Here is a 14,012-nt window from a genome sequence, read left to right on the forward strand (position 1 = left end):
TTGTGACCTCTTTGGACTGTAGCCCACCAGGATCCTCAGACTATGGGATTTTCCAGGCAAGAATACTGGGATGGGTTGTCATTTCCTCCTCCAGGAGGATCTTCTCGACACAGGGATTGAATCCATGGTGCCGGGAGCCAGTGTGAGGAATCCCACCCGTGACAAGGTCATGAGGAAGGAAGCTGACATACACAAGGTGTGCTCAGACTTCAGGGGCCCCTCTGGAAATTCCTAAGCATGTACCCCAACAAAAATCTGCCGGTTTTTGTGCTCTGCTTTTCCACTCTTCTGACATTCTCTGGAAAAAGTCAATTCAGGGCTTTAGTCTTCTGCATTTGAAAGAGTGTTTCAATCCAAAAAACCCCTCTGATGGCTTTCTAGCCTGCCTGCAGGACTCGTATTTGTTTGAGGCCTCCTGACCACAGGAGGCACGGGAAGCTTAAAACCTCCTAGGAATGTAGGGGCTTCCGAGGAGCCAAAATCTTTAGAATAGGACTGATTCAAGGTTTCATTTGTTGAGCCAATACTTGCTGCCAAATTTTCATATCCTTTATTTTTAGATATAGTTGGTATATAGAAAAACAAGTAGTAGACCTGGTATTAGCAACATTAGATCTTTGAGTTAAGTACCTTCTTTGTTACAACCCACTGCGCCTTTGTTCTATAGAGAGGTAACTTTAGCGCTCTAAGGAGATGCAGATGAAAGAAAAACACTTCAGGGGAAACGAAATTAACATTCATTAAGGAAGAGAGCCGAAACGTGTTAACAAGCCTCTTGGCCAGAAGATAATGTAAATCACCTGAGACCTTTTGTATACAAAATGATATACGGAAAGAGTCTGGGCTGCGAACGCTACATAATTTTGTGTTACCCATTGATCTCCATGTTTTATCAAAAGTATAAAAGGCCTTCTGAACAATAAAGGATGGGACCAGCTTCTCGGACTAGTCTCTCGGCCTGGTTTCTTGGGAATCTGGCTCCCCCCGTGTCTCTGTCTGTCTTCTTCTCTCCCTTTCCCTTCCTCCGCTCTTTACTTTAATTTCAGGCTGAATCTCCACCTGGGGCGCGGAAGCCCGCCAAGTCTACTTACTTGCCCTGGCTGTTAAGACCTGCGCGAAAGGGAGCCTAAGGCGAGGCACCCTTAGATATTCAAGTGAGCGCCGGTGGCCCAACGTAGATGGTGCAAATTCCTTGTCTGGAATTTTATTGGTCTTCCGCGTAACCCAAGCTATTCAGCCTCTTCCTCCACTTAATCTTCCTACTACACTATAGTTTCTTAATCTAATCTTATATCAATCAATAAATAAGTTTTTCTCACGCCAACACCGTCCACCCTTCGAATTCCCTGGATCCACCGGGGCTGGACCCCGGCACCATGGCTCCTGTGTCTCTCGCATTTCAGGCTGATTATTCCCCCACTGAGCCATTGGGAAAGTCCAACCTATATGGGAAAAGCATCTAAAAAAGAGTATATATATGTATAACTGATTACTATACACCTGAAACTAACACAACATTGAAAATCAACTGTATTCTGTCTGCATCTTGACTTGGCCTCCCATAGTGAACCCGTAATGCTTACTACTAATTATTGCAGGCCTTATGAATAATAATCCCATCTACTAAAAAGAGAAAAAGAAGGGGAAAGTGGGAAAAAAGAGAGAAAGCTCTGTCATACTTGCCTCCGGGGCTGTTGTGAGCCTCAGGATCACAGATGTCAGAGCATTTTGTCATTTGTAAAGCATGCCTTCTGTCCATCTAGAAGGCATCACAGTGACAGTCATGGTGTGGTCCACCCCATTTGTCCAGCTGTGAAAAGGAATCACAGAGGGTGATTGCTTGGCTTGGGCACACAGAGCAATGCTGGTGGCCAAGCTGAGGTCAGAGGCTGTAGCTCTAAAGTCATTTTTTTCCTGCTCATCCTCCTTGTCTGTTTTTAACCTGACTCCCAACACTATAGTTTTCTCTTAGTCATTTTGAACTTCATGTTGAGATCTAATAGTGTCCCATTGTTCTAATAGACCCTTATTTATCTGTTCTGCTTTGACAGGTGTTCGGGTTGTTTCCATCTTGGGAACTAATGCAGATACTGTGGCTGTGAACATTCTTGACAGTGTTTTTGGTGGACATACACACACATTTCTGTTTGATACATACCTTGGAGTAGAATTGCTGGGTATTAGAATATTCTTCTCTTTACCTTTAGTAAATACTGCCATAGAGTTTTCCACAGTTACAGAACTAAGAATCTCATCGGTTGATGAGAGCTTTCATTGCCTCGCATCCTTGCTGACACCTGGTAGCCTCCAGATCTTTCACTCTAGCCATTTTGGTGGGTGTGAAGAGGTAGCTGGTTGGGTTTTTTGTTTTGTTTTGTTTTCGTTTTTTAGCTGGTTGGTTTTAATTTGATTTTCTCTGATGACTAATGAAATCAAGCATCCTTTTGTATTTTCTGTCCATCCTGTATGTGTATAGATCCTTTTATGTAAAATGTTTACTCAAATCTTCTGCTCATTTTTCTGTTGGGCCTTTTTCTTGATTGATCAGTGGGAGTTTTTGGCTTTTGTTTTATGTATTTCCTGGATACAAATCTTTGTTGGTTCTGTGCCTTACAAATCTTTCTCCCATTGCAAACATCTCTCACTTTCTTACAGTTGTTTTTGATAAACACAAGTTATTTATTTTAACATCTCCCCACCCCAGCTCATTTTAATACTTAATATAGTTTTTAAATTCATCCATTTCTTTCCCTTATATTTTATACTTTTTGTGTTCTATTTAAGAAATCTTTGCCTGACCTCATTCTCCTTTTGCTCTGATGATTAGAAAAGTTAAGATTAAACTGTCTATAAATTGCATAATAAACAGTTTGCACCAGTCTTCCTCTCTCTCCTAAGGGGCAGTTAGGTCTCCTAATCCCAAACACTCTTACCCCATAAATTCACCTCCTGCGCCCTCCTTGTCTCATGAACACGTGTCCACAAACTGACACCACCCTCTGGAAGAGCTCTCAGATCAAAGTGCACAAGATCACACATTTAATGAGATGCTGTCAGTCTTTATGGGACCAGCCACTGCTGGGCTCCAGCCGCTCATCCTGTTACTGCTCCATTGAGGGGCAGACAGTGATGGGAATGTGGGGGCTTTTCTGAACCCAAATGTGCAAAATTCCGCTCAACTCATCAGCATCTTTAAGGTCACAGAGCAGCTCCGACATAGCTGAAAAATGAGAAAGGGCCGTGGGCTGCTCTGAGCTCATTGTCAAGCCCCGCAGCTCTGCCTTCCCTCCCTTTGCTCCTTTTTTTCTGTCCTTTCAACATCTAAACATTTTCTGACTTTGGACAGCACAGTCACACTCTCCTCTGAGCAGATGTTCACGATTACTTGGAACAGCCGGCCCCTGTACTGAGCCTCCACACCCTGGCGAGACCGCAAGGGGACGCTTAACTGTCACCCTGCCCGAGGTGTGCCTCTTGGGTCAGGTCCCTGAAGGGGACTTCTCCCACTCCCCGCAGACCTTGTCGCCCTGATTGGCTCTGACATCGTGGAAGTACTGCGTCTTTCAAGAGCCTTCAGTACATCTGTTCTCAATTTTCAGACCACAAGGCGAGGGTTTGGGTGCAAGGAGTTTATCTGGGAAGTGATCCCAGGACGCCCTTGAGGGGTCAGGAAAGTGAGGAGGGACTCAGGCAAGGTGCACTGATGTGTGGACAGCAAGCCACCCCTGGGACCCTTGGAGCCTCTCACCCAGGGGACAGGTGTCCTCCATCCCTTGTGGTCGAGATTGCTCCATAGCCAGAGGATAGCTCCTAACAACCAGGAAGTCAGGGAGGCAGCAGGTCATGCAGACATTGTCCTGCAGGGGAGACCAAGGCAGACAGGGAGAACACTGGCCTATGCCTGCTTCAGTTGTTTTGATAAATTGTCTTCTTCTGAGCACTTTCTTGTGTCTGATTAATACAAGTGGGAGTCTGTGCTTTTAAATGCCTGTTCCTGTTTCAGCAGAATTATTTTCATTATATATTCATGGATGGTAAGACATTTCTGTAGGTGCAATACTCTAAGAAGTCACACGTGGCTCAGCTGAGCTAGAAAGCAGGTGACCTTGGGGAGGACTGAAGCTTGCCTCTTTAAGCCCAGGGCGGCCCTGAGCCTACATCGCCTGCTGGACTCTGTCTCCTGAGGTCACACAGCTGCCGCACCAGCCTCTGCTCCAGAGCCAGCCGGCCCTGAGGAGGCTTGGTTGCCGCAGTTCTTTTCCTGTGTACTCTACGTGATGTGTGGGAGTCTGCCTTGTATTAATACCTTCCTACATTGAATGTGTCTACTTGTTAAGAGCTTCCAGACTCCAGCCTGTGCCAGACACCTCCTAGGCCCTCAATAGCTAGTTCAGGAACTGCTGAGCTCAACCCCCATGAGACCCGCCCTCCTAGAAGTAAATGCACGGAATTTTGTCGAGCTAAATGATCTAGTTGAAATGAAGCATCTATTTTTTTGACGTGCAGATTCATGACCCTCCCTCCTCCCCCCATGTTTCGCAAATCCAAACCCGTCAGGGGGCCCCGCCTCTGACCCTACTATGACCTGAGTGCAGAGTTCTTGGCAGTCACGTTCCTTTCCTTGTCATCAGCATCTGATGTGCGCTGGACTGTGGTGCCTGGTGGAAGGAGATACATCCTGCAAGACCAAACTGGACCCTCCCCTGGATGGCACAGAGTGTGGGGCAGACAAGGTAACCCCACTTCCCATTGCGCCTAGCAGGCAGCCAGTCCCAAGTCCCCTGCACACTGACACCTCTTCTGAAAAGTGCACTCAGGAGCCCCTGACATGCCCCGGGCCACCCCAGAAATGCCCTGGAGCCCACTTCAGGCAGGGAGGGACGCATTCACCACTCTCCTTTTCCTCTTATACAATAATCATTTACTCAATATTTTTATTAAATTAACTCCTTTTGTTACATGAGTGAATTTACTTCAAATGTTTATATCAACAGACCGTAAATGGAAAAACAGAATTACTTGCCATGCACAAATCCCTGTCATAAGATGATTTGAATGAGAATGGTTCTAGAGGTGAAGTGCACCAGCCTTCACACCGATCTTCTTAAACAGGAGAGATTGAAGTGTTGGAGGTGGTCAGGGCCAGCCGCCACAGTCTGAGGCTTTCTCTTTTGTCTTACTGTAAGAACTGAAAGAGAGGCTATAATCACGACTGTTTAATCACATCTTGTGCCCCAGGGGTTGTGCTGCACACTGTGGGAAATTGTTTTCAAGGATTGGCTTTCTCTTATCCTCAGAAGGAGCCATGGTTCTCTCATGTGGCCCCAGCTGTGTCATCTCCCAGCACCAATCCCAAATCTGAAGTTCAAAACTACAGAGCCAGGAAATACTGCCTTCCAGAAAGAGGCTCACACTAAACAGTTTGCAGAAGGTGAAGTCTCTCCATGAGCCCATGCATTCATCCTTTTCTTGGAGTTTTGAAAACCTGCACTGGACACATCACTACGTTTAGGGCAAAATCCAAACCCCAGAGCCTTAGAGGTGTCAGGTTGGATACGGAAGGAATATCACCAAAGTTAGCAAATGTACATACCCCCAAATTGTCTGCTTTTGTGTAAATTATAAAAATTGGGGGCTTTGGGGGGCATGGTGTTTTCTCATGTGGAAGGGATCAGTTACCCATGAGTGAGCAGCTTTGCCGCCCTGCTGTGTTTCAGTGGTGCCGCGCGGGGGAGTGTGTGAGCAAGACACCCATCCCAGAGCACGTGGATGGAGACTGGAGCCCCTGGGGCGCCTGGAGCATGTGCAGCCGCACGTGTGGGACGGGAGCCCGCTTCCGGCAGAGGAAATGTGACAACCCTCCGTAAGTCCCCCTCCAGCCTTCTCCTGGGTGCCTGGATCAGGGTGTCCAAAGTGCAGCTCTCACTGCCTTAGCAGGGCAGTCTGTCTCCACTGAGGCTTTTAGCTGAAGCAGAGTGAACTCCAAACAAAGGTCCCAGGTGCCGGGCCTTGTGTACTTCAAATGGCATCTCAGCCCAACAGAGCTCTCTCTGTGACAGGGAGGCAGTGAGTCCTGTGGGGAGCTGGCTCGTCTCCCTTGCGTGGGCCGTGGCAAAACCGTTTCCCGAGACAGCTGGATGACAATCCCTCCTGGCCTGCTTCGAGGCTGCCTTAGAGGAAGGTCATCCAGGGAAACCAGCAGACCTTTGGGAGAACGGGGCTGGCTTTCAAATTGGCTAAGAGCTGAACTGGGAGCAGCCTGGCTGTTGAAAAGTCATAGAGCATTTGTGCATTTGTGGGTTCTGCTCTTGTGTATCCAAATATCTTTTACCTGTCCTGTTAGAGCTGACAGAAGATAACCTTTTGGGTTGTTCTTTTTTCCCTCATAGGCTTCCTTTTATTGACTATGAGAACACTTTGTTCACCTGTGATAACCCTGCTCACCTCTATACATTTGATCTGAAAAACTCAGGGCTAGATCTTATCCTCAGTTGTAGCAATTCCTTTATCACAGGTTTGGCATATTTCTTCTCTTGAAATTTCCAACTTTTAATATTCCTTTAAATAATCTGTTTTATATCTTGTGTGCCATTAACTACATCACATTATGCTTGAAAATGAGAAAGTTATAAATTATGACTAAAAGGAAATGGTTTATATCAACAGTTAAATCACAGTAGTGAGTGATTAGCACACTTTTCTTGTATTTAAAAATTCTGACACCCAAGGTATATCCCAGACCAATCAAATCACAAAGTCTGGAGGTGGGGCCAAGGAGTCAGATGTGTGAATCTCTCCGGGTGATTCCAATGTCCAGCCAAGGCTGAAAACCTCTGGATTAAAGGAAAACTTGCACTCACAGTTGAGGCAATGCCGAGAACGCTGTACTCTCTGGTAGCACCGTAAGAATTGGCGTTACGTACCATGTCTTATTAAAACTTCTCCTTCCAGCACCTAGCAGAGTGCCTGATGCATGGTAGGTAGATATTTAAACTTTTAGAAGTGAGTTCTTAATTAAAAACATAGGTGGTATATTACGATTTTCCAGAGAGGCAGAACCAATATCCATATATATATGATTTATTATCAGCTCACATGGTCCTGGAGGCTAAGAAATCCCTTGCTCTGCCACCTGCAAGCTGGAGGCCCAGGTGTAATTCAGTATGAAGGCCAGAGAACCAGGGAGCACATGTGTAAATATCACTCCAGGGGCGGGAGAAGATGAGAGTAGACATGCCAGCTCAAACAGTGAGGGCTTTTGTTCTCATGAGGCCCTCGGTTGGTTGGGAGATGCCCACCCACACTGGGGAGGACATCTGCTCTAGGAATCCACTGATCCAAAGGTGCATCTCACCCAGAAATATACTCCCAGACACCCCCAGGAGTAGTCTGTGGCACCCCATGGCCAGTCAAGTTGTTATGTAAAATTAGTCATCATAGGTAGGCAGATGATTAGAAAAGCTATTTGGCTAAGTGGTGAGAAATTAATAGTGGTTTCTGTTTTTCCGTTGCTCTGTGATGATGGTAAAATAGTTCCACCTGTGGCCCAGAAGAAGAGAGCTCTGGGTTTGAAATCATGGTATGGAGATTTGGGCCTGGTTTGGTTGGTTATTGGTCCTGTGACCTCAAGGCAGAAGATCCTTCTCTCTCTGCGTCTCAGTTTCCTACGTGAGAGGACGTAGGGTATAGTAGGCATAGCAGGTACAGTAGGAGGAGCTAGGCTTCAAATCCCAGGGCCACTTTGTAGAGCAACATGTGACTGTTACCTGCTTATTATCTAAAAATTGGAACAGTCCATGGGGATCCACACGGAGTGCATGGTCTATATTTTATTCATGACCCCTCTTGATGTTGGCGCTAAGAGAACAGGGGCAAGGGCACGCGCCCTGCCTCCTATCTTGCTGTGTTGAGGCTCAGAGAAGGAAAGGCTTTGTCAGCTGCAGAGCACAATTTGCAAAGGCTGTGGCTGTCATGGGTGTCCCATGTTTCTGATTGGAGCTCAGGTGCCCTGATCGAAGACTGCTGTCCTTTGGCACACTACATACTTCATCTCAGGTGACACCAAATAAACGGCATAGTAGAGGAGTATCTGACTCTTTAAATACCTCTGAAAGGACTCTATGTCCCAACAATACAATTGCATTTAGGTAAAGGCTCTGTTGCAAGAATAAGATGTTATTTCGAGCATGCGTGCTAAGTCGCTTTAGTCATTCCAACCATTTGTCACCCCGTGGACTGTAGCCCTCCAGGCTCCTCTGTCCATGGGATTCTCCAGGCAAGAATCCTGGAGCAGGTTGCCATGTCCTCCTCCAGATCTTCCCAGCCCAGGGACTGAACCTGCATCGCTTCAGTCTCCTGCATTGGCAGGCAGATTCTTTACCACCAGCGCCACCTGGAAGCCCAAGATGTTATTCATATTGATTAACTGTGTTGGGCACAACTTTCATGGGACCAGATTTTGTGTTTTGTGAAGATGATGTTGGCTAAGGTGCCCACATGCTTTGTCCCCACCCCTGATGCTCTGCTCTGGGACACTCCAGGGGCATTTTGTGTTGGCCCCAAGTGTCCAGGGAAGCTGGCATCTGGTGAGGGCCCCTTTGTGCCCTGTTTTTATCTTAGTCCCACCAGCCACAGTTCCTTGGTTTTTCTCTTGGACACCTCAAACCTAACATTTCCTAAACTTCCTTCTCCCTTCCCCTTAGTTCCCCACCCAGCCCACGTCCCCTCAGTAAATAGCACCACCAGCTGTTGCACAGCTTGAGTCCAAAGCCCCGAAGTCCATATGTGTCCCCTTGTCCCTTCCCTTCCTCCTCCGCATCTGACTGTGATAAGAACAGGGCACACGGGCTTTCACCAGGTGCCAGCTTCCCTTCTAGGCATTTGCACGTAGTGAATCACCTAAAGCTGCCGTAAGGGAGAAGCATTCTTTTTTTTATCCCCATTGTACGTGTTAAAAACCGAATCGTATGGAAGTCAGGTGACTTGCCGCATGTAGTAAATCACCTAAGCTGCCATAAGGGAGAGGCATTCTTTTTTTAATGCCCATTGTACGTGTTAAATAACACTGAATCGTATGGAAGTTAGGTGACTTGTTCCAGGTCACACACCTCGGCAACAGCAGGTCAGGTTTGGATCCAGCAGCAGTGTTCCAGGGTCTTTTCAAACCATCAGCATCAGCCTCCCTGTATCCCCTGTGCTCTCCCTCCCCAGATTCATTCTCCTCAGCAAGCCAGAGACATCCCCTCTCTTGTCAATTACAATCTCTTCTTGCTTCAGCCCTCCTGGTCACTCCCCGCTATACTCAGAATGAAATTTGTGCTCTTCACTGTGGCCCCAGTATTACTTCCTATGGCTGCCATAATAAATTACCAGCACTTGGTGTCTGAAAACAACACAAATTTATCCTCTCCGAGTTCTGGAAGCGAGGAGTTTGAAATGAGAGTGTCAGCAGGGTTGATTCCTTCTTGAAACTCTGAAGGAGTAGCCTTCGCTGGCCCCTCACCCACTCCAGCCCTCCCCTGGCAGCTGCCAGCCTTCTCTGCCCCGCAGACACACTGCAGCACCTCTGCCTTCACAGAGGCGTCTTCTCTACGCCTCTCTTCACTTCCTTTTCTCTTCTCAGGACACTAGCCATTGGGTTTGAAAGTGAAAGTGAAGTCGCTCAGTCGTGTCCGACTCTTTGCGACCCGTGACCTGTAGCCCACCGAGCTCCTCCTTCCATGGGATTCTCCAGGCAAGAATACTGGAGTGGGTGTGGGCAAGCTCAAATTCAGAGATCCTGATGGTACCCATCAAGACCCTTTTCCCAGATAATGTTGCATCTGCAGATTCTGGCCGGGTTTGTCTTTGTAGGAGAAGGTGCCTCCCTATCCAGCCTTCCTTTCTGTGCTCAGACACCAGCCCCGACCCCCACCCCCAAGTCAGTGCCTCTTCCCTCCCCCCAGCTCCCTCTGCCCTCTGTGTCATCTCTTTAGACTGGCCTCTTCTGACCACCGGGCTGGAGGTGGGTGCCTGCTCTGCACGCTCCCTCCGTACCCTTCCCTCACTTTACAGGCATCACGATTTATACTCATCTGCATTTGCTCCCTTGTTTTCCTGTGCCCTCCCCTGCTGGCCTTTGAGCCGTGGAGCCCCATCCTCCTTCTATGCCCGCAGTAGACCAGCCCTCTCTAACGTGTGCTTGAGCACCTTACTGTCTGTGTGCGTGCTTGCTGAGAAGAGGCGGCTGTTCTGATCTTCTAGTACTGCAAAACACACACTTAATCTTGTCTTCCCCACAAAACACAAGCGTGATTGTGAATTATTAGCCAGAAAAGAGGATCACCAGGCAGGCCCCTTCCCTTGTACCGTCTCTCGTCACAGAGGCCCACGGGCTGTGAACAGCCAGGAGTGGGGTCCAGGTGTCTCTGGACCCGGGGCCATCTTCTTCCAGCCTGGCCTCCCAGTGAGGCCGTGTCACAGCTGAGGTGCTCAGAGCCCTCTTGAGAGCTAAGCTCCAAACATAATCCAGCCTTGTTTATTCCAAGTGAGAGAAACAATATGCTTTTGCTCCTATAATAGTTACGCCTTGGTCGTCAGCTCAGTCTTTCACAATAACTGTGTGGCTCCATCTCCTGTTCTGAGCAGAAGGGACAGGCTCTTTGTTGCCTGTAGTTTTCTACAGGGTTTCCCACCTTTGTAGAGCCACCCAGGTGAACGGGAAGAGAAGGGACCTGCCTCGGGAGCGGCTTCACAGCAGGCCTGGGTGCTTCCCGGGAGCAGCAGGAGCAGCGAGGGTTTGCTCAAGTCCAGGCAGCAGCTGTCAGCCTGTTTTTGCGGAATGGCCTGAGGTGGTGATTGTTACAAAGCACAGCTGATGGCGGCCCTGAGCCAAGCTCTGACCAAAACAGCATCCTCTCCCCGGCTCACTCCTTAAATCACCACGCTCACTGCCTTGAGAGCTCCCAAGGATGTCCAAATCTCATTGCTATGTGCGTCTCAGACTTGGAGCACTCCCACCACCATCTCCCCACCCCCTACACTTTATATTCCTGGCACCTTTCCCATCTTCTGCAGCTGGTTTATTCACTGTCCAAAATACTGGCAAAAGAGTCCCCCCATTTTTTCTCTAAGTCTTGGTCTTTACAGCTATTGGAATTTTTATTTCTTGCCAACTGACATCAAGGCTTTGGGGAGCATCTGTGGTTTTCATCCAGCTTCCTAAGCTTGTCCTTTCGTGCCTTAATTTGTGTCGCTGTTAGTGCCAAGACTGTGAGGCAGAGAGCTCATCTCTGATGCGAATTCTGATACCCCATTAAGAGGCTGTGTAGGGGGAGGGCAGAGGAGTAGGGCAAAGAGAAAAGGCTCCACTGATCGTGTGTGAAGAGCCGGCTCTGCACAAAAAGGACAGGGATGTGAGTGGATCTTAGAAGCAGGGGTGCGTCAGGGTTCACCATGCAGCATCCACCCGTGAGCATCAGAATGGACAACAGCCTGCCTCCTAAGACCCAGAGGAGTGAAGTTATGTGCCTGTAATGGCCTTTTGCTTCCACAGTGAAACCCCTGTATGTGTGCTTTTAACATACCTGGTGTTCACAGCGAAAGTTTTTGAAAGTCCCAGTTTTATTCACTTGAGCCTGAATTACATGTGTTGCTTGGCACCTTTCCGAGGTGGCCTTAACACTAGGACGGCAGCTGCCCTGTGGCACTTTGAAACCCTAGCTTGCTTGCTCCTCGGAGCTTTTGGTGCAAGACCAGGAGGTGAAGCTGACTCTGCCGTCTCTCGGTGGCGAGTGGGTGTCAGCCACTGTGGTGACTTTATCTTCTCATCTACCTTCATTCAGTCGAGCAGAGCAGAAAACCAAGCCTTGCCTCCACTCAGCTGCTGCTTGCTTTTCCTTCCACTTGAATGCTGCCTGTCACTCAAGGAAAGGGCACACCTGCCCCCTGTGACTCTGAGCAGCCCTTCGGCCCCCTCTGCCCTGCCCTGGGTCTACCTGAGGCCCTTGGGACCCACCTGGCAGGAGCCAGGCCCACCCTCACAGGAGCTCAGAAGGACTCAGCTTTCTGCCCACTTTCCGGTTTCCCCCTCGGACCATCCCTGCCTAGTGCTTTCCCCTGTTTTAAATGTCTTTCTGATGGTGTGATGTGCAGAAAGGGTGTCTACCCCTGAGTGCGTGGCTCCCAACATAGCCCCACTCGCCATGGTGGAACGCGTGTGCTGGGTGTGTGTGCAGGTCCATTGACTCGTGGTGCACGTGTGAGTGGCGGAGGGCCTGGTTTGCAGAGTGGCTGTGGTGTCCCCCTGCCCTGAGCAGCAGTGGCCTCTGCCAGCCCGCAGCCTCCCCAGTGCTCTCCATGTGGTCGGTGTATAGTGTGTGTCAGTGAGGTTGTCCTGTGCGTCTCCTTCATAAGCAGTCAGGCTGAGCAACGGAGTGTGTCTGTAACTGCCACTTGGATATCCATTCCTGTGACCTCCCTGTTCCAGTCATTTGGGTTTATGTCTAAATTCTTACTTTATTTGTGTTTGTAAAGTCCTGATAGAGTACAGATAGAAATTGGGGATTGATATTGGAGAATCATCTTGAAAATCCACCACGCCCCTAAAGCCTGTCTCGGTGAGTCAGGCTGGCCTTCCTGGCCCCACGACAGCCAGTGGGTGGCCCCCTTCCACAGCCTGCTCCTGCTGCAACCAGGAGTGCTTGTGAGTCACACTTTCCTATCTCCACCTCTTACTTCCCTACTGAGAAGTTGTTGAAAACGTTGGAGCTTTGGTTTCCTCATCTGAAGGACGCAGTCAGGACCCCCCATCTGATTCTTTCTGCCAACTTAACGAGGTAACGAGTATCAAGAGCGGGCAGAGGGTGTGCCCTCCGGCACATTAGCCTGTGATCACAGACGATGTGAAAGTGCCCCTGGCCTTCCCTCTATCCTCAAGGATGAGATTTCAGTGTGCTGCTGCCTCCCCTTCCATTTACATGAGTCTTCACGGAGCCTTCTGGCCCTTCCAGCCCCTGTGGGAAAGACTGAGGACAGACAGCTATTCTACCACAAATCCAGCTGTGTTCACCATCCTCCATTTTAGCCATGTCCAGCCTGGTTTTTTCTTGTTTTAGCCTTCCTCGGTGCTTTTTATTTAATCTACAGTGCATGACTCGAGGAACATGAGAACCCTGCCCCTCTGCTCCTCAGACTTGGGGAGGGTTCTCTCTCCGGCCTGCGTTTACAGGTCCACTCCAGCATCTCCTGAAGGCCCATGCAACTCAAATGTGGTCCACTCTCCCGTGTGCCTTCCTTGGTAAAGCTGGACCCTCCTCCAAGTCCTCCCCCAGAACTTCTGTTCATAAGCCACTGTGGACCTTCTCATCAGACATGCCCTCCCTCCACAAAGATTCTCATGCGTCTTCTTCATGGCGTGTATAGAGGGCCTCCTTCTGGGGTCTTGGCACCACTGTGTACCCAGGAGGCCCTCACTGGTGTCACAGTAACACTCAGATGGCCTGTATTATTGGCACCATCTTAAAGAGTGAGTCAGCTGAGCGCAGAGTCCTGCCACAGATCAACCTACCAAAACTCGGATGATGTGGGTAGCAGGTCATGCTGCTTGTGGCTTGCTTCTTCCTTTTCCCATGCTGTTCAAAATAGTGACCAAAAGGAAAACTGAAAAAAAAAAAAAAAATCTTTTAGTCATTTTTTTGAACAGGGAAAGCTTAATGTAAAAAAGCATTAACTATAACAGGTGGTTGGAGTATAGGGGCATTAGCTGCTAAGAGGCAAAGAACTCTAAAAACACAGAAAGAGTAGATACAGGAAGCAGCCTCTATCTTCAGGTCTGAGGCAGGGCACCCAAGGGCAGAACAAGTATGGATGAGGGTGCCTACCTCACTCACACACCCAGGGCTGAAATTCCTTGGGCCTGTTGGAGAGCGTACACCCAGGGCCTGCTGGATGAGGGAGAGGTTTGCAGAGATGCTGCACTGGTAGAACTCTCTGGAAAGCCATACTTAGGGATGTCAGAGAAAACTGTCCGAAGG

At 48.8% G+C, this 14,012-nt stretch overlaps 1 protein-coding gene across 1 annotated transcript in view; it reads left to right on the forward strand.

The window, feature by feature from the left end:
* ADAMTS17 (ADAM metallopeptidase with thrombospondin type 1 motif 17) overlaps nucleotides 1-14,012 on the forward strand; it is a 393,371-nt gene that overhangs the window by 244,292 nt on the left and 135,067 nt on the right. Inside the window, exons 12-13 of the mRNA XM_052659846.1 lie at nucleotides 4,632-4,733; nucleotides 5,718-5,863. Coding sequence (XP_052515806.1) covers nucleotides 4,632-4,733; nucleotides 5,718-5,863 — 248 coding nt within the window. The remainder of the gene's footprint in view (nucleotides 1-4,631; nucleotides 4,734-5,717; nucleotides 5,864-14,012) is intronic.

This window comes from Budorcas taxicolor, chromosome 21, assembly GCF_023091745.1.
Source record: "Budorcas taxicolor isolate Tak-1 chromosome 21, Takin1.1, whole genome shotgun sequence".
Taxonomy (NCBI): domain Eukaryota; kingdom Metazoa; phylum Chordata; class Mammalia; order Artiodactyla; family Bovidae; genus Budorcas; species Budorcas taxicolor.